The sequence below is a fragment of the Zootoca vivipara genome, chromosome 1 (assembly GCF_963506605.1).
Source record: "Zootoca vivipara chromosome 1, rZooViv1.1, whole genome shotgun sequence".
NCBI lineage: Eukaryota > Metazoa > Chordata > Lepidosauria > Squamata > Lacertidae > Zootoca > Zootoca vivipara.
In genome coordinates, this window is record NC_083276.1 from 81,060,365 (window position 1) to 81,086,851 (window position 26,487).

Sequence of the window (26,487 nt, forward strand, 5' to 3'; positions counted from 1 at the left end):
ACTAATTTGGAGATGATATATTGCTTAATTAAAACCACTCATGAATAGACATACACGAGAGCTCAAATTACCGGCACATGGCAACTTGTATTGAGTACAGCCATTATTCCCCATAACTGTTGTGGATCATAATCACTACATTTTTTTCTAAGATCAGTTTTGGTTGGCTTGTTTACATTCAGCCAGATACCACAGCTGAGTATCCTCTAAGACAGCATATCTTGCACTGGGGAAGAGGAGAGATAAATCAGCTTCTGGACTGAAGAAGTGTGCATGCACACGAAAGATCATACCAATGACAAACTGGAAGGAATTTTTTTATTTTGTTTCGACTACGTCAGACCAACACGGCTACCTACCTGTAACTTGGATTATATCCCTTCCACTGTAGTTTGTAACTTCAAACACAATGAGCAGGGGAGGTAGCTTAGGGATGAGTTTAGAAGTTTCACAGTGGCTTGCAGAAGGACTCCACAGGAAGGTTCCAGGACATGGAGAACAACTGTCTACTCCCTTTGAAGGAACGAACCTACTAAAAAACAGGCCCACTAGGTAGCACTGTCATGTCACTAATGCATCATAATCAAGTGCCAAAGGTCAAATCCAACTAAGTGGGCCAATGTGTATGCTGTAGTTTTTATATTTCTTTTATCCAAATAAATATTCGTAGGAGTCTAATCCCCTCCCAAAATAACATAATTGCCCACTTGTCTCCATGGCCACTCTTTAGTCATGCTGATGGGGTTTTTTACAGGCCCTACTAGTGCCATTATCTTAACCAAGACACTGGATTGCTCCCTTCAGTGGTTCCTTCTACTACAAGCTCCCATCTTTGCAGATACAAAATGTAGGTTTGGTTGGAACCCACTGGCATAAACCAAACCAGCAGAATTTGGCAGCTTGCATGCTAGCACTCAACTATGTATTTCAGCAGCGCTGAAAGAACTAAACTGGCTGCCAGTCATTATTGTTGACATACAAGGCCCCCAACTGAGCACCAGCTGATCTGCCTTCCTAGTTACACCCATCTAAACCTTAAGATATTCAGAGGAGGCCCCTTTTAATGATTGCTCAGGAGCCGGCCTTCTCTCAGAGGCATTGATCCTCTGCGATGCTTACTCTCTGGGAAGCACCAAAAGTAATGAACTTCAAGCGACAGTTGGAAGCTGTTCTGTTTCCACAGGCTTCCCTTAACTCTTACGGTGTTTTAAAGCAGGCTATGTTTCCTCTCTCGCTATTTTATTGTTTTATAGCGATGTCTTTTAATTTCACCCTCTCCCCTACACACACGCAACGAGGGCACTGCAGGGGATGGAGAGACAGCGGAGACGGCCCCGACCCCAACATCCGCTTAACGGCCGCACAGAGCTAGCAACGCGGCGGGGGACAAGGAGCAAAGAGGGTCTCCGACTAGGCCGCAGCCAGGCCCTCCCGTCGCTATGGCGACAGACAAGAAGGGTGTTATGCTGCGCAGTGAGGTCACAGGGGGAGGGAGCGGGACACGTAGGCGCGGGTCGAGGGCGTCATCGGCAGCGGCCGCTCCGCTGGGCTCTGCTTGTTGGCTCGAGAGAAGAGGAAGGGGGGTCGGAGGCGCGCGTGCTCACTCCTCTCAGGGTCAGTCCTCCCGGAACAGTGGGCGCGAGGACCGCGGCGAAGGCACGCTCCGAGGGGGCGGGGGCGAGCGGGCGCCTCCGGCTGTGAAACGCGCGTGCGCGCGCCTCCTCGAGCCACGAGAAAGGAGCCCTCTTTTTGCCGGGGACCAAGCCGGGACAAGGCAGGACGCGAGGGAGGGAGGAGTGGGAGACGGACGCGGCCAATTGGGAGGTGGGACTGAGGGGGTCTGCCACCAATCGGCTGAGGCGGAGGACAGAACCCTGCCAGCCGGGGGGAGTGCTTGCGGGAGCCTCCCCGCCAATCCGAGGAGCGGCAGCCACGGCCGGAGCCGGAGCAGCGCGCCAATCGCGGGCCAGCCAGCACCAGAGAGCGCGGAGTCGGGGATGTCCTACAAGCCCATCGCGCCTGCCCCCACCAGCTCCGGAGCCGCCGGCACCAGCAGCAGCAGCAGCAGCGCCAGCCCCGCCCCCGGAGCCCCACCGGTCGGTAAGAGACACCCCCCTCTCTCTCCGCCAGCCCCGTCTGCCTGCCCCGCCTGGCCCCAGCCGGTCCCCGCGGCCGGGCAGAGCGAGGGTGCGGAGGCGGCACCGCGGAGTCGCCTGGGCCGTGGCCGGCGCTTCCGAGTCTCCTCCTCCTCCTCCTCGTCTTCTCTCTGTGTCTCTTCCTCTCCCCCCCCCCACAACCCCGGCAGGGTTTCCCGGCCTTTTACAGCTGCTTTGCAATACAGGAGTCCAGTCTCCTCACCGCGAAAGGAGAGATGTGCATCCTGGAATTAGGATTTACTGTGTACGTGATTTTTAAAAAGAAAAAAAGGGACATCCTAACTCATTCAGACCGTGCGAATGTGCTTTACTCGTCACTGTGTTCCTTCTACCGTATGTAGGAAGAGCAGCAGCTGTTCGGGGAATCCTGCCGGGGAAAACAAAATGAAAGTTGAATTCTTAGGAAAGCCGTGTGTGAGGCGGAAAGGCGTGTTTAGAGTGAATCAGCGAGCCCTCTTCTCTACCCAGAAATATGCCCCGCTCTGTTCATGGCTGTTGTTGCCTGAGTGTCGGGTGAATGACTTCTCCTTGGATAAGCAAGGAGGGGTGAAACTACAGTATAGAGAGTAGTGGCGCGGCAGGTTCCTCTGTCTCTGTGTAACTTCGGTTTCCTTCTTGGGTGGAGCACCCTCTAACAAGGGTGGGGAAACGCCAGGTTTCCCGGATCTCCTTCAGTCTTTACCCAAACTCCGAAGACACACCAACAAAGGGAGGTGCAAACAGTACTGTTAGAATTAAGGAGGAGGATGCTTCAGCTTATGGGCAGACCTAGGATTTGTTTTTAGTATCAGAATTGTCCTACAAAACCCACTCCTTGTTCTCCCTTAGCTTTCTTAATCTCGGCAGCCTCATTCAAAAGAAATTTTAAAATCACATTTTTCTTGCTGCTGTGAAACAATCTTTGCTGATCTACTGCAGATCAGAGATCTTTCTACCTGTGGATCCTGGTCTATCTTCTGCCTACCCCAGCCTTGTAGCATGTGGCAATGCACAGGTACCACTAGGAAAAAAATATGGATAGGGATAGTAATTCTTTAAAGTGTTTGGATTCTAGTATTGGGGCTTAGATTCTGTTTCAGTTTTTTTACATCATTTTATGATTTGAAAGATACTGGCTGAACTTCACTCAGAGCCTGCCTGCCACAGTTGGGTAATGGGAAGGATTTATTCCAAGGAACATTGGCTTTCAACCCTCTTCTTTTATGTATCTTGGCTTGCTTCCAGGAGATCTCTGAAGCTACTTGCTATGCCAGCACCTTTCTCCAGTACACATTCCCTCTTTTTGGTACACTGCTATCTGAAATCTGTAGGTTAAGAGACTAGGGTGGCTGGGTGTGATTCCATTTTTCAGAAGCCTGGATCTAGCTCCCTTGACCTGTTGAAGGTAGCAATTTAAAGCATTTTTGCTATCCCCAAAAGTTACGTTTGTAGTTGCTTCTTCTTCTGGCTAAAACATTGGGAGTAAGGTAAGAAAGGCCAGCACCTGCTCTTGGTGTGAAGCCATTGGCTGCACATCATTGAAGGGTTGATAGAACACCACCTTTATTTACAGTTTAAAGAAAACTGGCTATACAGTGGTACCTCGCAAGACGAATGCCTCATGCAATGAAAAACTCGCTAGACGAAAGCGTCTTGCGATGTTTTTGGTGACTCGCAAGACGAAGTTTTCAATGGCCGTACTTCGCAAGACTTTTTCGGCGGTTTTTTTTTTGCCGTGGCAACCCGCGCTTCGCAAGACGAAATTATCGCTAAACGAAGCGACTCACGGCACGAATTAATTTCGTCTTGCAAGGCACCTCTGTACTGTATATTATTTCTGTATTAGCTTTTGAAAACTATTGTGAAGGAGCACTTATCTTAACACAGTTTTGCAGGAAGCATCTGCAATGTTGTGTGTGGTTTTGGTGGCTTTGCTTGTGACAGCTGCGAGTGCTTCTGTGGCACAAACAAAAGCACACAACTAAATGGGGCAGAAAATGTAGGCTCGACTTTACAGTAAAGGGTTAGCTAATAATCTCTATAATGGCCCAGTCTCTGATTCAATGAAGTAATCCTCTTAATAAAGTAGCTGCTGTTCTTCTCTTTCTGGAACTCTCAAATCAAAATAATTAACTTGCTTTCAATCTCCTTTCCCCCTACAAATTGACTCCAGATGCTTCACAAACTACATACTTAAACTCTTATTAATGGCACAACAGCTCCCACTCTGCTTGTAAAGAATCTGAAAACTGGAATTTTCTCAATTAAGGGCTCAATGTTTGCAGACTTTCTATTTTTAGAAACTCTATCAGAGTTTAATAGTTTCAGTGGTTCTTGGTCTGATTAATAGCATGTGCACATGCCCTTCATGCTTGCATTATTTATTTATTTATTTATTTATTTTGTTGTTGTTTAGTCGTGTCCGACTCTTCGTGACCCCATGGACCATAGCACGCTAGGCACTCCTGTCTTCCACTGCCTCCCGCAGTTTGGTCAACTCATGTTGGTAGCTTCGAGAACACTGTCCAGCCATCTCGTCCTCTGTCGTCCCCTTCTCTTTGTGCCATCAATCTTTCCCAACATCAGGGTCTTTTCCAGAGAGTCTTCTCTTCTCATGAGGTGGCCAAAGTATTGGAGCCTCAGCTTCACGATCTGTCCTTCCAGGGAGCACTCAGGGCTGATTTCCTTAAGAATGGATAGGTTTGATCTTCTTGCAGTCCATGGGACTCTCAAGAGTCTCCTCCAGCACCATAATTCAAAAGCATCAATTCTTCGGCGATCAGCCTTCTTTATGGTCCAGCTCTCACTTCCATACATCACTACTGGGAAAACCATAGCTTTAACTATACGGACCTTTGTTGGCAAGGTGATGTCTCTGCTTTTTAAGATGCTGTCTAGGTTTGTCATTGCTTTTCTCCCAAGAAGCAGGCGTCTTTTAATTTTGTGACTGCTGTCACCATCTGCAGTGATCAAGGAGCCCAAGAAAGTAAAATCTCTTACTGCCTCCATTTCTTCCCCTTCTGTTTGCCAGGAGGTGATGGGACCAGTGGCCATGATCTTGGTTTTTTTGATGTTGAGCTTCACACCATATTTTGTGCTCTCCTCTTTCACCCTCATTAAAAGGTTCTTTAATTCCTCCTCACTTTCTGCCATCAAGGTTGTGTCATCTGCATATCTGAGGTTGTTGATATTTCTTCCGGCAATCTTAATTCCAGTTTGGGATTCATCTAGTCCGGCCTTTCGCATGATGAATTCTGCATATAAGTTAAATAAGCAGGGAGACAATATACAACCGTGTCGTACTCCTTTCCCAATTTTGAACCAATCAGTTGTTCCATATCTAGTTCTAACGGTAGCTTCTTGTCTCACATAGAGATTTCTCAGGAGACAGATGAGGTGATCAGGCACTCCCATTTCATTAAGAGCTTGCCAAATTTGCTGTGGTCGACACAGTCAAAGGCTTTTGCATAGTCGATGAAGCAGAAGTAGATGTTTTTCTGGAACTCTCTAGCTTTCTCCATAATCCAGCGCATGTTTGCTATTTGGTCTCTGGTTCCTCTGCCCCTTCGAAATCCAGATTGCACTTCTGGGAGTTCTCGGTCCACATACTGCCTAAGCCTGCCTTGTAGAATTTTAAGCATAACCTTGCTAGCATGTGAAATGAGCGCAATTGTGCGGTAGTTGGAGCATTCTTTGGCACTGCCCTTCTTTGGGATTGGGATGTAGGCTGATCTTCTCCAATCCTCTAGCCATTGCTGAGTTTTCCAAATTTGCTGGCATATTGAGTGTAGCACCTTAATAGCATCATCTTTTAAAATTTTAAATAGTTCAGCTGGAATATCATCACTTCCACTGGCCTTGTTATTAGCTTTCTAAGGCCCATTTGACTTCACTCTCCAAGATGTCTGACTCCAGGTCAGCAACCACACTACTTGGGGTGTGCGAGATCTCCATATCTTTCTGGTATAATTCCTCTGTGTATTCTTGCCACCTCTTGATGTCTTCTGCTTCTGTTAGGTCCTTACCACTTTTGACCTTTATTATGGTAGTCTTCATACGAAATGTTCCTTTCATATCTCCAATTTTCTTGAAAAGATATCTGGTTTTTCCTCTATTTCTTTGCATTGCTCGTTTAAGAAGGCCCTCTTGTCTCTCCTTGCTATTTTTTTAAAAAATTTGCGTTGTTTCCTGTATCTTTCAGTGTCTCCCTCACATTTTCCTTGCCGTATCTCCCCCGCTATTTGTAAGGCCTCGTTGGACAGCCATTTTGCTTTCTTGCATTTCCTTTTCATTGGGATGGTCCTGTATAATGTTACGAGCCTCCATCCATAGTTCTTCAGGCACTCTGTCCAGCAAATCTAAATCCTTAAATCTGTTCCTCACTTCCACTGTGTATTCATAAGGGATTTGATTTAGATTGTATCTTACTGGCCCAGTGGTTTTTCCTACTTTCTTCAGTATAGCTTGAATTTTGCTATAAGAAGCTGATGATCTGAGCCACAGTCAGCTCCAGGTCTTGTTTTTGCTGACTGTATAGAGCTTCTCCATCTTTGGCTGCAGAGAATATAATCAATCTGATTTCGATGCTGCCCATTTGGTGATATTCATGTGTAGAGTCGTCTCTTGTGTTGTTGGAAGAGAGTGTTTGTGATGACCAGCTTGTTCTCTTTACAGAACTCTATTAGCCTTTGCCCTGCTTCGTTTTGAACTCCAAGGCCAAACTTGCCAGTTGTTCCTTTTATCTCTTGATTCCCTACTTTAGCATTCCAATCCCCTATAATGAGAAGAACATCCTTCTTTGGTGTCATTTCTATAAGGTGTTGTAAGTCTTCATAGAATTGGTCAATTTCAGTTTCTTCAGCACTGGTAGTTGGTGCATGAATTTGGATTACTGTGATGTTAAAAGATCTGCCTTGGATTTGTATCGAGATCATTCTATCATTTTTGAGATTGCATCCCAGTACAGCTTTTGCCACTCTTTTGTTGACTATGAGGGCCACTCCATTTCTTCTACGGGATTCTTGCCCACAGTAGTAGATAAGATAGTCATCCAAACTGAATTCGCTCATTCCCGTCCATTTTAGTTCACTGATGCCCAGGATGTCAATATTTATTCTTGCCATCTCATTTTTGACCACATCCAGCTTACCATTATTCATGGATCTTACACTCCAGGTTCCTATGCAATATTTTTCTTTACAACATTGGACTTTCCTTTTGCTTCCAGGCATATCCGCAACTGAGCGACCTTTCGGCTTTGGCCCAGCCGCTTCATCAGCTCTGAATCTACTTGTACTTGTCCTCCGCTCTTCCTCAGTAGCATGTTGGACACCTTCTGACCTGAGGGGCTCATCTTCCAGTGTCACAACTTTTATATGTTTTTATATATTTTATATGTTTTTATATGCTTTATTTATTAACAGTATTTATTTGCTGATTTATAACATCAATTGTACAAGTGATGGGTAGGGTGAGAAATGCACAATGAGGGTGGCAGCAAGGAATGGTGGTGGAATTCAAACTAATGGAGGATAGTGACATATTCTTACTAGCCTGTGGAGGTGGCTGCTCTTTTTGCTCCCTCTCTATAAGAGAACAACTGTTGCCTTTATACGTTGGGCTGCAGGAAGCTAAGGCAAAACCACAAGCTTTTGTGGTCAGCACTGAAAAAGCCTGGGGGAAGTGCTGAACGTTCATTTGATCAGTACATTTTAATTGTTCAATTGTCTTTAAAAAGTCTTGTTGACATTTTCAAGGGAAAATAAATAAAGCAAGATCACACCTAGATGCAATTCTATATTAGAATCTAAAGTGAGAGACGAGTTGTTGTGAGGGTGGGGGATTGCTTTTAGTTTAGGCCTAACAAAGGAAGCTTGGTTATTAAAACACAGATGTGCATGAGCAACTGTTACAGATTGGCAAAAATGGATAGGAGTAAACTAGACATTCATGAACTGCATTTGGATCTAACACCCCAAACATGGTATATGTAGTTCTCTAATACCATATGTGTGCCAATGAATTGACTGGCTACATATTTTTTTTTTACAACTTTCATTGCATTCATTGTTACTGATATGATTTTCCCTCTTTCTGTGTGAAGGGAAAGGCCATACTCTTTATTCTGAGGCAGTAGTACGGCATTTTAAAAACAAACAAAACCCCCACCATATATTTCAGGTACAGTCATACCTCATGTTACGTCCGCTTCAGGATGCGTCTTTTCGGGATATGGACGTGCCGAACCCGAAAGTCCCGGAACAAGTTACTTCTGGTTCGGCGCGTGCCTGCGCAGAAGCGCTAAATTACGCTTTGCGCATGCACAGAAGCACAGAACTACGTCATGCACCTGCGCAGACGCGGTGCTTCAGGATGCGGCCTTTTCATGTTGTGAACGAGCCAGAGGTACCACTGTAATCCCATTCCCCTATCACAGGTCTAGACAATCTCTCTTGTTAGTCGAAGGAGAATGAATGAATGACGTGTTTCTTGATTGTGTACATGAAAACTTGATGTCCTGTCAACCTTTGTAGGGAAATACTAGCCAGGAATATTTTTATAGTCACCACCATCATGTTACATAATTTCCAGTTGGCCAGTCTTGCAAATAAATCCCCCAAAGTTGCTACCTGCATTCTTGTGCATGCTTGTGCAATCACTTGTGATATATAGCTGTCTGGAAAAGAAAGCATGTGTACATTTTTCAAACTTCATGGGAAGATGGTTATGAATTAGTTTCTCTGTTTTGCAATTTTAATGGTTAAGAGCCTGTGATGGGTGTCTAGGACTGGCAGTGTATTAATCCCTGATGTAGGAACCACACCCAGTCCCCTTTCCCCTACTGTAGACTTCCAGGACAAGTTGCAACAAAAATAACTCCTCTTCTTTTTCCAGCTGTGTGATTTATGCCAACCATATTGCATAAGTGTTCAGGGAGAAGCTAGGATGGTCATTTGAGGATCAGGAGCAGCAGCTTTCTGACCATGGAGTGTTTGAAAGGCATATAAGTCACGCACTGCCCAGCAAAGCGCCTTGTCTGGCAGTGGCCATGTCCACATTGGAAAGGCAGGGAAGGACACAGTATCTTCTTAGAGCATGGTGCTGATAATGCCAAGATTGCAAGTTTGATCCCTGTATGGGACAGCTGCATGTTCCTGGGCAGGATGGTCCTCAGGGTCCCTTCTAACTGTGATTCTATGATTCTATACCCCTCACAAGAACTTACAGTGGCACCTTGGTTCTCAGACTTAATCCATTCCAGAAGTCTGTTCCAAAACCAAGGCGTGCTTTCCCATAGAAAGTAATGCAAAATGGATTAATCTGTTCAACAATTAAAAACAACCCCTAAAACATCAATTTAACATGAATTTTACTATATAAGACCACTGATCCATAAAATGAAATCAATAAACCAGGCTGCAATCCACTACCCAGTATAAAGACCTGGCAGTGATCTACCCATTGCCATTGGAGGGATGAGCGCGTGGGGTCCGTGAAGGGGGAGTTCAAGGGGGGGGAGGGAAGGAAAGGGTGGCAAAAGTTCTCTCTCTGAGGAGCAGTCGGCTTCTCTCCCCCCCCCCCCAGCCAGCCTTCTGGATCCCTCCCCCCCCCACCTTCCTCACTTTCAGGGTTGGCACAAGCAGCCCCCGTGAGTTGGGTGTGTTCTCCTCACTGAAGAACTCTTACTGCAGCGGTGGCGCCAGCATCCTGCCCACGCCGTCCCGCACCCTGTGAGGGGATGCTACGGCAGTCACTTCTTGTGCTGAGCCGCTTGGCGTTGCTCTGGGGCCGAAAACGGCGGCCACAGGCGACACCCGGTACTGGAGGAGGGGGTGGTTGCTGCAGCGGCACGGCCTTCCCTCACTCAGCGCTGGCCGCAGCAGGATATCCAGAAGCGGAGAAGGCGGTTGTTGACGCTGCAGTCGCTTCCGGGTGTTGCCAGTGGCCGGTGCAGCCAGCGCTGAGTAAGGGAAGCCCAGGTCGGGCGGCAAGAGAGCAGGCAACGAAAGTGTGGCACTCAAAACGGAAGTGCACCCTCCCCCTGAACGGAGTACATTTGGATTCCAAAAAAGTTCGAAAACCAGAACACTTATTTCCGGGTTTGAAGTGTTTGGGTTCCAAGTAGTTCGTGAACTAATCCGTTCGAAATTCCGAGGTACCACTGTAATGAGCATTGTTAAGTCTGGTATAGGAGAGAACCCGGGACACTGTTGACTAAATTCCCCATCTCTTCTCATATTACTTTCAGCCACGAGTGTCCCATCTCCATCTGGAGCCATCTCTGGAGCTTCTGCCCCCTTCCGACCTCTCTTCAACGATTTTGGGCCCCCTTCGATGGGCTACGTGCAGGTGAGTTTCTACTTTGGAATTGAGGAGGGATCTTGCTGGCTGGTGGAACTACATTGGTACCTCAGGTTACAAACACCTTGGGTTACAAACACTTCGGGTTACAGACTCCGCTAACCCGGAAGTAGTACCTCGGGTTAAGAACTTTACCTCAGGGTGAGAACAGAAATCTCGCGGCGGCAGCGGGAGGCCCCATTAGCTAAAGTGGTACCTCAGGTTAAGAACGGTTTCAGGTTAAGAACGGATCTCTGAAACGAATTAAGTTTGTAACCAGAGGTACCACTGTAATTGGGAAAACATTGTGCAATGACATGCATTCAATCTGTGCAAGCATCACAGCCTGTCAGACAGAACAGCCCCCCTTTTATTCCTACTGTGTGCTGTTCTGGGGGTTCTCCCCACCCCACCAGTCAATTTAGGGAGGCATGGGGAGAGGAGATGGGAGGAAAGTCCTGTTGCGCAAGCGGAAGCCTTTCTGCAGGCCTATCCACTGATGGGCCTCATTGGGGGAATCCTGCCCAGAGTGCCTTTCACTTTTTTCCTGCTCTTGATCTTACAGGCTATGAAGCCACCAGGTGCCCAAGGCTCCCAGAGCACATACACAGACTTGCTTTCGGTCATTGAGGAGATGGGCAAGGAGATTCGACCTACCTACGCAGGCAGCAAGAGTGCTATGGAGAGGCTGAAGCGAGGTAGGAAGCTTCCTGAGAGATGAGTGCCTTCTGGTCATGGGATGTAGGAGCACATGAAATAAGTCATCCTAGCCCTGCAAGGTCTACGTAAGCCTGGAACTGAGCAAATTTATGAAGTCCAATATGTAACCTAACCTTCCAAAAGGCTCTAGAAACGATGACTCACAAATCAGACATGACACTTGTTCCTTTTTGTGGGCGGGGAGTAGAATTACTTGTTTGTAGCCTGGCTTTCCTCCAAATGCTTCTCAAGGCAGCTAACACCCATAAAACATAATACTCCAGTAAGAAGGCAATAAAAAGCATTAAAAACAGGTAAGTAAAACAACAAAAATAGCCAGTTAAAACCAATTACGGTTTATTTACACATCCGCTTATGGGCCAAAGACCTATCTATATAAAAAGAATGTTCCCTGCTGGCAGGTCAATCAGAGGCAGTCCCTCTCAGAGCCTGGGAGCAGCCATTAAGAAGGCCCCCTTGCGATTTCTTAAATGTTACTTGCTGTTGTTCATAGCTATATATTTTGTAAATGATTGGTTTAGCAATATTATCCAAATAACCTTTCATATCAGTTTCTTTACCCTTGAAAAGTTAGTTCCAAGCTCTGTGCTTGCCTAGGCAGAAATTGAGGGGGGAAGTGTCTCCCTTGCCTTAAAGACAACTCCCAATGTAATTGGCCAACTCTAGAATTTTGAATGCAGGTAGCTGCATTATACTGGGAACAGGTAGAACCTGCTGGATTAGCATTTCTGTACCCAATGCATATAACCCTTGCTTACAGTAAAGTGTTGACCTACTTTTGCAAGTGGGTTGTCTAGCTGTACTTTGTTCCTTGCTCTTCCTTCCGGCTTGTCCCTTTCCTTCACTTCATTTATACAAACACATTTGTATAAAAGGCCGCACGATACACTTTTTCTACATGAATTAAACTTCAGCATGCATGTGATGGCATACACAAAAGCCTGGCAAACAAGGGACTGATGAGTTGGTATGATGAAACCGATTGCTCAGTGTGTCTTAAGTCTTGTGCCTTTCCTTCGCAGGAATTATTCATGCCCGGGCGCTGGTTAGAGAGTGTCTGGCAGAGACAGAGCGCAATGCCCGAACGTAACAGTCGCTTCTTCCTGGCGCTGCCCCTGGAGGACCCTGGCACTTTCTGGCCAATCAACATTTTGGAATCTGGAGATTTCCCCCCACCCTCGCCCCTTCAAATCTTTCCACCAATCAGTGTCTCAAGTCCTAGAACTGTGATCACCTTCAAAGACCTTTATACCAATTGGCGCCTAATAATCTGAAGCTTCCTTCTACTGCATCACAGAACTTCCCACCAATTGGCACTCTGGGAGTAGATGCAGAAAAGAGCTTGTTGCTTACACCTTCTGGTCAACTGATGAGAATAATGGCTGGTAGCAAGTCTATGTCTTTATAAATGCAAGGTTTTTTTAAAAAAATAAATAAATAAAAGGAAAAAGTTGGAATTTGGATTACCGATTCTTCGCTGTGGTTTTCTATTTTCTCCCCATGTGGTGGTGAAGGAAGTAGTCTCTTCCTCACTAAGACATTACCGAGGGCCCATAATGGAATATGTGCTTTTTTAGTAAAGCGGCACAAGGCCTTCCCTACCACTTGTAAAAGAAGCCTCAGCCAGCAGTCACTGAGCCTGTATTGGGAAACTTGTAATAAAATATTTCTACTCCTATTTAATCTGTCTATGTCTATGCTGTTATTACTGTGTCAAAGCTCCAATCTCTCGTGCTGTTCTGTAAAGTCCCAAATTCCTCAATTTTTGTTGGTTTTTGAGGGTATTGTTGGTAAGTTTCCAGTTGCTGCTGCTTTTAACCATGGAAAACCAAGCCAGGTTCTTTAGAAGAGGCCTAACATTATGCCTGTCTTCACACTCAGTACCTTCATTGCAGAAATTATCTCCAGAAGAGAAATGAAACTAGCCTTAGTGTCTCAGTACAAAATCGGTTTTTATTCCATATGGTTCTTCCTTGGGATTATACTGGGCTCCTGTTTCATTCCCAAGGTTGTTACTAGCACAAGGCTGGATGCTGTGAGCATAGCTAGATTCTATGAATGGAGCATGAGTCTCCAAAGCAAGGTGTGTCTGAGATTTGCATGTAAGAAGTGGCTAAGAGTGGATTGCTCATGCATGCTATCTATGAGTAAGTAAGCACTCTCTTTCTGTCTGGATTCTCTTCCACAAATGGCTTGCCTTCCTTCACATTAAAACTGGGAGGTAAACTTTGGTTGTGTTTGCTAATGTAAAGTGTCCTTCAGCCCTCAAGGCCACTACTGACTGGTAATTCACAGTGTGCTCAAAGGTGAGATGAGAAGGTGCTTTGTTCCTGAGGAGTACCTAGTCTGGGCCACCTTAGAAAAAGGCAGGGGGTGGCAAATATTCCAAACCTGTTTGGCCTAAAATGTCCCTTTTGTTTTCTAGAAACCTTTGGCCACTTGAAAAGTGCAGAACGGGGTTGCACATTTGGTCCAAGAATACTTGCTAAGTCTTCAAAGCTTTTATGAGAACTGAAAGGGGATTTGTTTATTAAGAGATTTTTATACTGCTTCCTGTAATAGTCTTGAGGTGGTGTAAACAATTTAAAATGCAATACAATGCAGTAAAATAAATGCAGCTGAAAGCAATTAAATCAGGTGCTGGAGCTAAGCAACAGCAAAGCTTAGGAAAAAGTTTTAAGCAGGTGCTGAATTAACATTTTTCTTTTTAATGCTTTTTTAAATAAAAAAGTTGAATTATGAACACAGTTTGGTTGATTGATTTATAAACCTACTTTGCAAGTAAACTCTTCGGATAACTAAGGCTTATTTGCAAGTAAAGGTAAAGGTAAAGGGACCCCTGACCATTAGGTCCAGTCGTGACCGACTCTGGGGTTGCGCGCTCATCTCGCATTATTGGCCAAGGGAGCCGGCGTTTGTCCGAAGACAGCTTCCAGGTCATGTGGCCAGCATGACAAAGCTGCTTCTGGCGAACCAGAGCAGCACATGGAAACGCCGTTTACCTTCCCGCTGTAGCGGTTCCTATTTATCTACTTGCATTTTGACGTGCTTTCGAACTGCTAGGTTGGCAGGAGCTGGGACCAAGCAATGGGAGCTCACCCCATCACAGGGATTCGAACCGCCGACCTTCTGATCAGCAAGCCCTAGGCTCAGTAGTTTAACCACAGCGCCACCTGGGTAGAGGTATGTAAAAATGGGTCTAAGGCAGGCATCCCCAAACTGCGGCCCTCCAGATGTTTTGGCCTACAACTCCCATGATCCCTAGCTAACAGGACCAGTGGTAGGGGAAGATGGGGATTGTAGTCCAAAACATCTGGAGGGCCGAAGTTTGGGGATGCCTCATCTAAGGAGTTATCCGAGTAGTTTTGCTTTTGTGTTTGATAAATTGTCTGACTCTGCAGCAGTACAAACAATATTAAATGCTACCCTTTGAGACTCATCTTCTTAAGAATGCCCATTTGTACTTTGATCTTTGCCTGCCTTTAATGAGAAGATGCATCCCAGGCGTAGTAGGTGAAACAAAATCTCTTTCTTTTGAAAGCTTTTTAAAGAAAGCCCTTTTTGTGTGCAGTAGATCTGCATTCTGGGGGGTTCTCCTGACCCTCCGGAGCGGATGTGGGGAAGGAGAGCCCCATTGTGCTGGTGGGAGCCCTTACAGGGGCTTCTCTCAGCACACGAGGTTAGTTGAATCCAGACCTCTGGGTGCAAGTATCTGGGATAGACTTGTCTCCTATTACTCATGATATATAGTATCATAGAATCAAAATCTTAGAGGTGGATGGGACCCCAGGGGTCATCTAGTCCAACCCCCTGCCATGCAGGAATATCAGAACTTGATAATTCCATACCTATATCCACATGGAAGTCAGTATCAACAAATTTCACAGAGGTGGGAGGAAGTAATAGTTCCTTTGGCTTGTGACATCCTTTGAGAGCTTGGGAAATGTGAGTTTCCTGTGACAGAAGCATAACCTTGAGAGAAACATGCAAGGGATTGCAAATCAAAGTGATAGGCAGTATTGTGCAAAAGTGATTCTGTGTAAAAGCCTGAAGGATATCGAATAAACACCCACAAATTTATTAGTAGAACACATGATGGCTAAGGATATGTACAATTTTATAACATGCAGAGGATAATATGGATAAACAAACCCGAGGGGAGCTGAGGGAAGTCTTTGGAGGGTGGGAGAGGGAGGGAGGGGAGGGAATAAAGGGGGGGAGTAATTGGTTATATTGATTGATAATATGTTTTGTTTAGAAAAGGAATATATTCAATAAAGATTTACTGTAATAAAAAACAGGAAAAAAAATAAAAGCCTGAAGGATACAGTTAAATATTTTTCATTAACCAGGCTACAGTGCTAAGCCAAAAATCTATGTTCTATCAGATCACTGAGAACCACTACTGTCTTCAATTATTGCATATTGCAGGAAGAAACTTTAGTACACAAGCAGCCTCTGAATGTGAAATAAAATGTACATGTAGGATTTAATTTCTAGAATGTTAATATTGGATGGAGTAAAATGGTGCTGTTTTAAAAGTCTCAATGGTGTTACATTAACTGCACTTAATCATTTTGTTAGCTGTTTAGTTTTGGGAAGGAGAGATGTGTTAGGAAAGGAATGAGGTCATGTGGCTCTTAAGTGAACTGTTTATACTGAGCTGTGATTTGTAGAAATTTGAGACTGGAGGAGGGAGAGATGCAAAATATGTGTGTACCTTAACCTAAGGAGCCATGTTTCCGACTCTGTACACTTATCAGAGATTGAGTCCTGTTTAAATCAATGAGGTTTTTTGATCAAGGTGCAAAGGATCACCCCTCTCAGTCAATGTTTCTTCCAGGAGTGGGAAGTCTGTGGCCTAGCGGATGTTTTTGGGACTCCCAACTCTCATCAGCCCCACCATGGCCAATAGGTGGAGAAAATGAGAGTTGCAGTATAGTCAGAAGTTACCTGCTGCTGGTGGTGTGGTGTTTGTGGGGGGGGGGGGCACATGCACATTCAGTGAAACAAGTTGTGGACCTTGAAGAATGAATGCTTTGTTAGCAGCAGTTCGAAAGAAATGGGAAGCTGAAATTAGTAGCAAACTGGAATATACCACAGTACAGAACAAAATGACCTGCCAAACCATGCCACCACGAAGAACACTAATGTGTATAAAAACAAGATTGTGCTGGAATGTGAATATCCCTGCTTGCAACATTCTAAATCCAGATAAACCATAGATTTTGATAAAGGAGTTGTACCGGCAGTTTTCCTTTTACCCTCTTCCTAGTCTTAAAGGTATTCTTGTTCACTTCTGTGCAAACGTGAAGGCCAGGCTGCTTGCTTAGATCCCTTTCCTAAGTAGCTACAAAAAAAACCTGGAGCTCAGCTGGGTGTGGTGTTTTGAACAAGAATACAGTACTCTGGATACAAGGGCTAAATGTGAAAACATAAATTCCTTGGGAAGTGGCAATGTACTAAATATGCAAAAGGTTGGATCTAAATTGAACCTTGCCTAGTAATGTAAGTGTATTTATTCCGAGAAGGGACTTGCTGTTAAAAGAGTTGCCCATTACCAAATTGGGTGAATGCTGTAGTTCTGAAATCAGCTGATTGAACCATCATTCAGCAGAGGTTAAAATAATGTGCTTTTGTTCTCTATTGTCCTCAACAATAATAGGAAGGTGAATGAGAAGAATATAGGCTTGTTATTTTTCTTTTTAAATATTTGCAATAACAAAAAAAGCTGTACTCTATGGTGGGAAATATGACAGTAAGTTGTATGGCAGCCTGTTCCTTCATCTGGCATAAACTCTGGGGCTGTTACTGGACATGGGATATATGTCTGAATGCTGAATTAATTTTGCCCTATGGAAAAAGTGATATTTCTGTTACTTACATAATAGTATTAGTGTAATGCTTGTTTTGCTAATACTGTACAGTATTCTACAACCTCTCATACACATAAACGCTGCAACGCTTATTGGACACCTTCAGTTCACTCAATGGGATGGAGGGGCATTGTGATTCTAAGCAGGCAGGGTGTGTGCGGGGCTTTGTCAGAGCGATGAAAGCTGCATCTAAAAGTCAGCGAGAGGGACAATCTGCTGGCGATCAATTTAGTTTTGACAGTTCGAATGTGGGTCTAACGCAAAAGTCTTCCAGAGCGGAGTGCCGCTTTAAAAAAAAAATCATGGGTGTTTTTTTAAATATATAATGCCGATCATTGGGGACTTGCGCACAAATATGTTCTGGAGCCTTCTTTAGCCGTGACGCCCCTCCACAGCTGCCCGTTCCTTTGGGTTATTGATGTCACCGGCATCTTGACGTCACTGGCGTTTCCCGGGTAATGAGCTGTGATGTCACGGGAGGAGGAGTGGGAGAGAAGAACGCGCGCGCCGAGATTCCCCCCCTCCCTTCCGAGCTACGGGGCGCAGTTTCTATGGAAACCTCAGCCTGTGCTAAAAAAGGACTGGGTTGGCAAGAGGCCTCGCTCGCTCGCTCGCTCCTACGAGTCCCGAATCCAAAGCTTGTAGGGAACCCCGGGGCTTCGGCATCCTCCCGCGGCCCCCGCTTGCGCGCTGTTGGATTGCATTGGTGCTTCGCGACACCTCCTCGGCTGCGTGGTGTGTGCTTGCATCCCAAGCTCTGCGCATAATAAACGTGACTCTACCGCCCCCCTCTCCAGTCTACCTCGGAAGATCCCCGCACTCGAGGCTCCACGCTGCAACTGCTGCCCCCAGCGTCCCTCCCTCCTCCCCCTGCTTCTCCACCGCCTTGCACGGAGCCTGCCTCCTCCCGCTGCCCCCACCACCTCTGCACTCCTTCACACGAACCGCGTTTCCTTCCCCTGCTTGATCCCCTCCCAGTCACGCTCCCCCCCCCGCTCCTCCTCAAGCGAGGACTGCGAGACTGCGGCTGAGCGAGCGAGCTTCTCTGCTGCGGCAACGCGGACGGCCCGGCTCGCTTCGCCTGTCCCTGCCCGGACGAGACCCGCGCCTGCCTCCCGTGCCGCCCCCATCGCCCAGCCCCACACCATGATTCCGCAGCAGGAGCCCATGTCCGGCCGTGCGCAAGAAGCGCGGGGCAGCAGCGCAAGGATGGGAGCAGGGGGGCAGACTCTGTGAGGCCGGCGCTCCCTGCTCCTTCGCCCGGCCGCCCCCCGAGCCCCGTCGCAGGCAGCATACCGCTGCTCACCCCGCCGCCGGCAACCCTCCAGCGAGCCACAGGTCTGGGCCCGGGGGCGGGTGGCGGCCGGGCATTCGTGTGGGTCCACACAGGGCAGGGCGCCGCGTGGAGCAGGGAGGAGAGGGAGCGGGGCTGGGAGCGCGGGGAGAGGGGTGTGCATGCTCGGGGTGCAGAAGGAGCGCGGGAAGCTGCAGAAGGCGTCATGGGGGGCACCGCAGGGAGAAGTGGCTGCGTTGCCTCCTGGGCCCCTGAAAGTGAAACCATGTGGCCCAGCGCGTCTTCCCCACTTCTAGAAACCGCTGTAGGGTAGGATTGGAACTCAGCGCCGACCGCTCTGTGGGGCTTAGGTGGCTCCGTTCCCCCGTGTCTGGGAGGATCTCTGCCTTGCGTGAAGGGATGTGGCGCTAAACGACGGACATTCAGGCTGGCTTCTCTGGCTCTCCCTGAGAGTATGTGGGCTTTGCTGAGGCGAGGCTTGCCTCGAGCCTTGGTTCAGATGTTTGCTGGAGTTTCGCCACTCGAAGCCTGGGCTTAACGGAGTCTTGGCTGCTGGGCGGGAACCGCTGCCTCTTGAGTTGCTCTGTCAGGTTGCCATCATGTGCGCCCCCCCCCCCAAAAGCAGGGCTCCTCCTGTGCCTAGCATGTCGTAAAATGAACGCAGGAGCTGAAGGCTTCGCAAGCGGTAGGGTAAACAGCACCTTCTAACTTCGACTGTGCTAGGATTACTGAAGGTGTCGTGGGAAAGGGATAGCAGCAACACTTTATTTTTTTGGTCAGGGCAAGCATATTGAAACCCCGGCTGTTAGGTGGGAGTGAGCTCAGTGTTTCTTGAGGCGAGTGTGCTTTGTGGCAGCTTTGCTTCCGTTCTCCTTCATGAGAAGTCAAACAGCAATTTGGAGCTCAATATGCCAAGAAGCAAACAAAAATTCATAGAGTCCTGAGTTTAGGGCTAAACTACTGAAGACCCTGCAATAAAATCCTGCATATGTTTACTCAGAAGTGTATCAGATGGATGCTAGTGTAGACTTCCCCCCAGCAAGTGTGCTCAGTAAACTCTGCTGTTCTGCAGCCGAATCCCAATGCATAAGTAATGTTGCAGTCCTAGCCTCCACTTACCTGGGTGTATACTGCAGGGGTTCGAGCAGACAGGGTGAAGATGGCACTCCAAGTGAACCTAGGATTGAACCTTTAACATATTCCATCCTAAAAATAAAAAAAAAAATCCTGCATGCACACAAAAGCTCATACCAATGACAAACCTAGTTGGTCTCTAAGGTGCTACTGGAAGGAATTTATTTTATTTTTTGTTTTGTCTACGTCAGACCAACACGGCTACCTACCTGTAACTATATTCCATCCTGTTATCTATCATCTCTCTACTGCCCATTTAAATGCTGACAGTTATTTGGTCTGGATAAAAGAGAGCATGTTCCCAACAAGTGTGTGTGCATATGTGCATGTGTAGGCTGGAATTTGAACTGCTGAGGCTGGGAGGTTTGCAAAAGAAAACAAGATGCATATTAAATGCGTAGCTTGCCAAGGGGACTGCTTGCATCTGAGACATGAGAGTGCTTGGGCATGAAGTTATTGCTGGACATGACTTTATAAGGGAATATGAAATTCTGTTAAGAGGCTCGCTGGTACAATTCTTGGGAACAAACCAACTTCATATGAAACATGAATAGGGCAATGTGTTCGCTCTTTAAATCTTTTGACTCAGGCATGGTTCCACCCTACTCTCCCCCAAAACAATAATTTCTCTCCGAGGTCTCGGGTGATCACAACTGGAGATGAGAATATTGTGCAAGATGCACATGATGAAGTTTCTCTGGTGATGCTTCAGTGGAAGGGGTTTTGTTTTTCAAGCTCAGAATCTTAAATACTGAGCCTTGGAAGAAGTACAGTTGCAAATGATTATTGGGTAGTGAAGGAGCCTGGGGTAGGATGTCACCTCCCCTTGGAGAGTGACACAGCAGGGATGCCTTTGAGCTGCCTCCGTCTGTTATGCTCAACCCACTTTTTCCCATACAAACATCTCTGGCAATGGTACAGGTTGCTGACTAGTGCCTACTGCTCGTGCTGTGTTATTTTGAATACGATGGTGGGCTGTCTTCTGACAATTAACAGCACTGTTTTCAGGATCTGGAGTGCAAGGATTTGTGAGGACTGATGTAGTGTAGCAGTTAAAAGTGTGAGATGTGAGTCAAACACCTCTTCCTGCAACTTCAACTCTTTGTATGCATTGGGATTATAACACTGGACAGCTTTACAGGGCTGTTGTTTAGATTACTGAGATAATATATGTTATATTTTGAAATGCTTTAAATGTGCTACATGAATGCTTAAGTATTCTTAAGTAAAGCTGAGTGTTGGTGCAAAGTGCAAGGGCCAAGAAGCGGAGTAGGTGGATGTGTGGGCATGGCAGGGAACATACAGGAGAACTGTCCACTATTAAAGTTGCAGACTTTTTTTCCTGGAAGGACTCCTGTGCCTTTAAAGGTTTCATGATAGGCAGCACACACACACCCCTGTCAGGAATCCTGGGAACAGTAGTTTGTTAAGGGTGCTGAGAATTGTAGCTCTGTGAGGGGTAAACTGTAGTGCCCGGGATTCTTTGAGGGGGAGGGATGTGCTTAGAATGTGCTTAGTGGTGGCATCCTGGCAGGATTGGGGGCAGATGTCGAGAATGAGTATGAGGGCCCCCAGATAGACTGGCTTATCACATTTAGAAGTATGTGAAGTAATACACAACACCATCTAAAAGTGTGGGTGTGGTTTTCAATGCTGAATTTCAATGCTGTGGTTTTCAACTGAATCCTCCTTCAATGGATCTACTCTACAGAGGACTGAGTAGATCCATTGAAGGAGGATTCAGTTGAGTACAGCTGAGTGTGCATGCAAGACTGCTAAGTCCAGAGTCAGCACTTACCTAAGTGTGCCTTTGACTGACAAAGCTGCACCTGTTCTACTTCTGCCTGCCATGCGGTTGCAAAAGGCATAGGAGGAGACAAAAAGATGGTGATTCTAAGTCTTTGCCAAGGTGGTTTACAACAAGAACTTGAAGTGCAAGGTTTGGATTTGTAGGGCAGTCCTATACATGTTTTAACACCACTGGGATAGTTCAGTCAGTAGAGCATAAGACTCTTAAACTCAGGGTCATGGGTTCGAGCCCCACTCTACAATTCTATGGTTCTAAGAGATGCTCCATAATGAACATGTTTAGGACTGGTGGCAATGTACACTCATGATTTCAGCAGCTCCATACTGTGTGGGAAGGCCTTAAAGAAACAAGCAGTTTGAAGTTTGCTGATGTAATAACAGAGGTAAACGTAAGTGTAAGGGCAGTGTGGGAGCGCAGAGGCGGGAGGAGTGGAGAGGGTGTTGGATCTGCCTGTTGTATAGGCAGGTTAGAGCAAGCTAGGTGGGCTTCAAACCTATGGGATCTGTGTTTTTTACTAGAACCCGAAGCTCCACCAACCAGTGCCAGGTACAACAAGTGGCTCAGCCAGGTGGACATACACTAAGGATGGAGGAACAGGGTGCTTTGTCTGAATGCATGCTCAGCACAGGAATTAGCAATCAGTACCAAAACCTAGCACCGAATTCCTTTAACACAAAAATCCACCCCTCGGCCTCCACATAAACAGCTATCTGACTTTTAGAAGACATCTGAAGGCAGCCCTGTGTAGGGAAGTTTTTAATGTTTGATGTTTTACTGTGCTTTTATCATTTGTTGGAAGCTGCCCAGAGTGGCTGGGGCAACCCAGTCAGATGGGCAGCACATAAATTTATTAATATTAATATTAGTATCCAAGAACCTAATGTAATGGTGAGAATGAGGGATTTTTTACTTGTAGCTATTATTAGACAACTGTGAGTCAGAAACCTTTGTCAGTCAACCAGAGAACTGGCAAGTGCTCTCTGCTCACCCTGGGGTTAAAGGACTCCAGAGTCCAGCAAGGAGTAGAGCGTCAAAATGGTGGCACTTCTCTCCGGCTTCCCACCACATTTCCTTTCCAGTGTGTTGAAACTCCCTAGCCTCTCATTGGCCTACAGTTGCTATGGAAACCTACCCAGTGGGTTGTAGTTTGGAATAAGGTCAAATGGGGATTTCTTTCAGGCTTCTCTCCTTCTGAGGAAGCGAGAACATAGTTAAGCGATGCCACCTTTTGTCAGAGAATCCTTGTCACCCTCATATGTATGTAGTAATTCATCTCAACACATGGCTGTTTCCTCACAGGCTGAACTGAAGCAAAACAAAGCGCCTGTCTGGGGTTCATGCAATTAGGTGAAAAAGCAAAAACATTGACACAGTGCATGGGACAAAATGTCCCCCTCAAAGGAAATGAGATCCCTGTGGTAGATGTTCTGGGAGGCACTATTGTTCACATCTCAGCTGCCTTCAGCTACCTTAACCTCACCTTCCCAGTTGAACTACACCTCTCTATAGGAAGCTGCCATACCTTGAGTCAGACCATCAGACCACTGCTCCATCTAGTTCAGTATTGTCGACACTGACTGGCAGCAGCTCTCCAGGGTTTCAGGGAGGCCTCTCTCCCAGCCCTGCCTGGAGATGCTGGGGATTGAACCTGGGAACCGTAAATAGATCCCTAAGTGCACAGCAGTCACTCACATAGCTTTCCTACCTCTGTCCTGGCTGCATGTACTTATCCCCTGCTCTGCTTCGACTCACAGGGCCTGACTGCCAAAATGCTGATCAAGGAATATCACATTCTGCTGCCCATGAGCTTGGCAGAGTACCAAGTGGCTCAGCTCTACATGATTCAGGTAACCTCGGTGTTGAATGAGTTGGTGGGTGCCTGCGCCAGATGGGTGTGGCTCAAGCCCTGTGATCGACAGGGCTGGGTGGGTTGGGGTCAGAAGCTGAGCGGGGCTGAGGGATGCAAGAGTGGGGTCGTAGGGTGAGGGATGTTGTGGGGCACAGGCTGAGCAGAGCTGGCTCTCGTGCTCCCTAGAAGAAGAGCCGTGAGGAGTCGAGCGGCGAGGGCAGTGGGGTGGAGATCCTGTCCAACCGGCCCTACAGCGATGGCCCAGGCGGCAGCGGTCAGTATACACACAAGATCTACCATGTGGGCTCTCACATCCCTAGCTGGTTTCGTGCCCTCCTACCCAAGGCAGCTCTGCAGGTGGAGGAAGAGTCCTGGAATGCCTATCCCTACACGCGTACCAGGTAAAATGGGGGCGAACCTTGGCAGGGGAGGGGGAAAGCCGAGGGGGCTGTATGCTGACCAGAGGCTGGGGCCTGAGAGCTCAAGACAGGTGGGGGCAAGGCTGCCAGTTTCACCGCCTTCCCCTTGCAGATACACCTGCCCCTTTGTGGAGAAGTTTTCTATTGAGATTGAGACCTATTACCGACCAGACGCTGGGAAACAGAACAATGTCTTCAACCTGAGCGCTGTGGAGCGCAGGCAAAGGATTCTGGGTGAGTGTCCAAAGACCAGGCGTCCCCTCCCCTTTTTGTGTTACAAAGGATGTTGTGGGACATGTCGGTGCTGCCATGCGGAGTAGCTGGGGCAGGTCGGGTGGGTGAGACTAGTGAGGGATCTCTGATGATGTTTCGTGGTGAGGCGATTCTGGTGCCAGTTTAGTTCATCACATGTAGTGTGTCTTTCCTGTAGGGCAGGGGCGGGCAACCTCCCCTGCCTCGCCCCACCAAGTTCCCGTGGGGGAAGGTGGTCAGCACATACAAGCCGAAGACAGGGCTAAATGCATACGGAAATGCTCACCCCGTTCTCACTGGCTCTCACACTCACACGCCCTATTCATGTGCACACATGTTAAGAATTCAGGACCGGAGGGGAGGAAACGGTACTCCTAACAGAAGGTGTTCAGGAGGAAGAGGCAAAGGATTGTCTTTGCTAGGGGTCTGAGCAGACTCTGTGACTTGGGAGGGAAGGGCAGACTCAGCATCGGAAGGGAGGCTATCTTTCTGATGGAGGCCAGGGCTTTGCTTCCAGCTCACCCCTCTGCTTATCCACAGACACAATTGACATTGTGCGGGACCCCATCTCGCCCGGCGAATACAAGGCGGAGGAAGACCCACGGCTTTACCACTCAGCCAAAACAGGACGTGGGCCTCTGGGAGATGACTGGCTGGAAAATGCAGCCACGGGACCACTCATGTGCGCCTACAAGCTTTGCAAGGTGGAGTTTCGCTACTGGGGCATGCAGTCCAAGATTGAGCAGTTCATCCATGATGTAGGTAAGCTTATGAGGATGCTTCCCACGTTTCTGTCTGCTGCAGATTTTTTCAAGCGAGTGGGTTGGGCTAGGAACATGTGGACCTCTTGAGGTTGCTGAACTCCCACCATTGGTCTCATCAAAATTTCAAATGGCCAGTGGTTCCAGGGATAAATAAAAAAGGAGGTGAGTAAATGACCATCCCAGTTGAGTAACCCTTTGCAGCAAAAACGGTTGTGAACAGATGCTATTTGTGATGACACAGGTGTTAGATGTGGTATAAAGAGTTTGGACAGTGTTCTCAAAGCTACGAACATGAGTTTGACCAAACTGCGGGAGGCAGTGCAAGACAGGAGTGCCTGGCGTGCTATGGTCCATGGGGTCACGAAGAGTCAGACACGACTAAACGACTAAACAACAACAACAAAGAGTTTCTATCTTTGCAATAATGCTTTTGGGAGGGCGGGGAGTCCAAAGGCTGACAGGATGCCTGGTATGGATTTCCAGTTGATTTGGTGGAATGCCTTTTCTGCATCTATCGACAAAATTGCCTCTTTTTTATTTTTCAGCAAAGGGTTATCAGGTCTTTTAGCAGCTTTGTGTTGTCTGTGCCTTGGCATTATGGATAGCCTGCTTCTTCAGGGGGAACTGAAAGGAGGAGCAGCCTGCTGCAGACATTTAGCTAAGACGTCAAGGTTTTATTTATTAAAGAAATAGACTGATAATTCACATATGACAATAGATCCTTCCTTCATGACTTGATGAAGCACCAAAATATAAGCTTCTCTGAGTGATGGTTCCTTTATGAACCATCCGACCAGATGGTTCATCGCCAGAAGCAGTATGCTTAATTTGCTTTTGCATTGTTTATTAATTGCCTCCAGGGAAATGTTGGGTGAGGTGGTAGTGTGGTGAAAAGGAAGGCATGGCATTGTCAGATAAGAGTTTCTTCCAGTGTGACAGACAGGATTCCTGCCTGCTTTTACCCATAGATATTTCGCGCAAAAATAGTGTGGGTATTGGACTTTGGCTTAGGCTTATTCCTTTTTCAGACTCACTGCTGAACTCAGAATTGGGTTTGGGCTGTGAAGGTTATGCATGCCTTCTCCCTTCCCTCTCCTGCACTTTACTAGCTAAGGCTGAGGCAAGTTGAGATGTCATTCACACAGTTAACAATTGCATAAATGGTTTTTAAAATGTGAGTTGCAAGTGCAGGAAGCCCAATCCAGAATGGAGCCCTCGTTCTCGGTGGGGTGCACTGGCGGAGGAAGGGGAGTGTTACGCCCCCAGGACACGTGCCAGCCCCGCCCCCGCCTGTTCTCCCCCCCCCCCCAGTGCCAGAGCATGAAGCTCCACCACTGGTGGGGTGGTGACAGACCCTTGTTACAGTCTAGAGTGGGGCACCCATGCCTGATATTTACATTGGTAAGGGAATTTCCCCCCAATGCAAATTGCTGGCCTAGAACCCCCCACCCGCAATTCAGATTGCGGCTTTAGCCAGGGACAAAGGTCTCCATGCCAGGGTCCTGATCTGGAGGGGAACCCCCCCCCCTTACTTAAAAAACAAATTCACAGTTGCAGATTGCATGGATGGTTCAACATCTAACTTGGCACTAAACTGTGTGTGTTTTGGGGTTTGGTTTTAAAACCAGCCTTTCAAAGGGAGTGCAGATTCATGCCTAGTCACAGTTTTAACCAGGGTTGATGGTGGCTGAAATATAATGGCAAGATGAGATTAGGTTAGGTGCGTGCAGCGCTGGTCTGCCCATGAGGTGGAGTGAAGCAGCCACCTTGGGCACCAGAAACGCCTGGTGGAGTAGTTCCCATCCAGGTGGCACCCTACCACCCCCTGAAGAGTGGTGCCAGCATTGGTGCTGATTTCTGGCAAGATCTCATCAATCTCACCGGCAACATGCAA

At 47.1% G+C, this 26,487-nt stretch overlaps 2 protein-coding genes across 4 annotated transcripts in view; both read left to right on the top strand.

The window, feature by feature from the left end:
* The first annotated feature begins 1,439 nt into the window (after positions 1 to 1,439).
* CDK2AP2 (cyclin dependent kinase 2 associated protein 2) lies at positions 1,440 to 12,873 on the top strand. The gene is made up of 4 exons (XM_035124252.2): positions 1,440 to 2,100; positions 10,384 to 10,484; positions 11,041 to 11,173; positions 12,218 to 12,873. Exons 1-4 carry the CDS (start codon positions 1,440 to 1,442, stop codon positions 12,283 to 12,285), a joined length of 963 nt encoding a protein of 320 aa, XP_034980143.2. The 3' UTR covers positions 12,286 to 12,873.
* A 5,233-nt stretch (positions 12,874 to 18,106) lies between these two features.
* PITPNM1 (phosphatidylinositol transfer protein membrane associated 1) overlaps positions 18,107 to 26,487 on the top strand; it is a 29,172-nt gene continuing 20,791 nt past the window's right edge. For 2 of the 3 annotated variants that reach the window (XM_035124267.2, XM_035124285.2), the window contains exons 1-5: positions 18,107 to 18,409; positions 23,064 to 23,156; positions 23,345 to 23,559; positions 23,690 to 23,811; positions 24,370 to 24,591. In XM_035124267.2, coding sequence (XP_034980158.2) covers positions 23,079 to 23,156; positions 23,345 to 23,559; positions 23,690 to 23,811; positions 24,370 to 24,591 — 637 coding nt within the window. In that variant the 5' untranslated portion in view covers positions 18,107 to 18,409; positions 23,064 to 23,078. Of the gene's footprint in view, positions 18,410 to 18,456; positions 23,157 to 23,344; positions 23,560 to 23,689; positions 23,812 to 24,369; positions 24,592 to 26,487 lie in introns of those variants that run through there. The other variant, XM_035124276.2, reaches the window with a different exon arrangement.

Bases quoted from the DNA above. Each gene is read 5' to 3' on its own strand.
- CDK2AP2 (XM_035124252.2), top strand. From the start codon at position 1,440: ATGGCGACAGACAAGAAGGGTGTTATGCTGCGCAGTGAGGTCACAGGG. The intron at 2,101-10,383 runs GTAAGAGACACC...TATTACTTTCAG, and splicing joins CCCCGGAGCCCCACCGGTCG to CCACGAGTGTCCCATCTCCA. The intron at 11,174-12,217 runs GTAGGAAGCTTC...TTTCCTTCGCAG, and splicing joins TATGGAGAGGCTGAAGCGAG to GAATTATTCATGCCCGGGCG.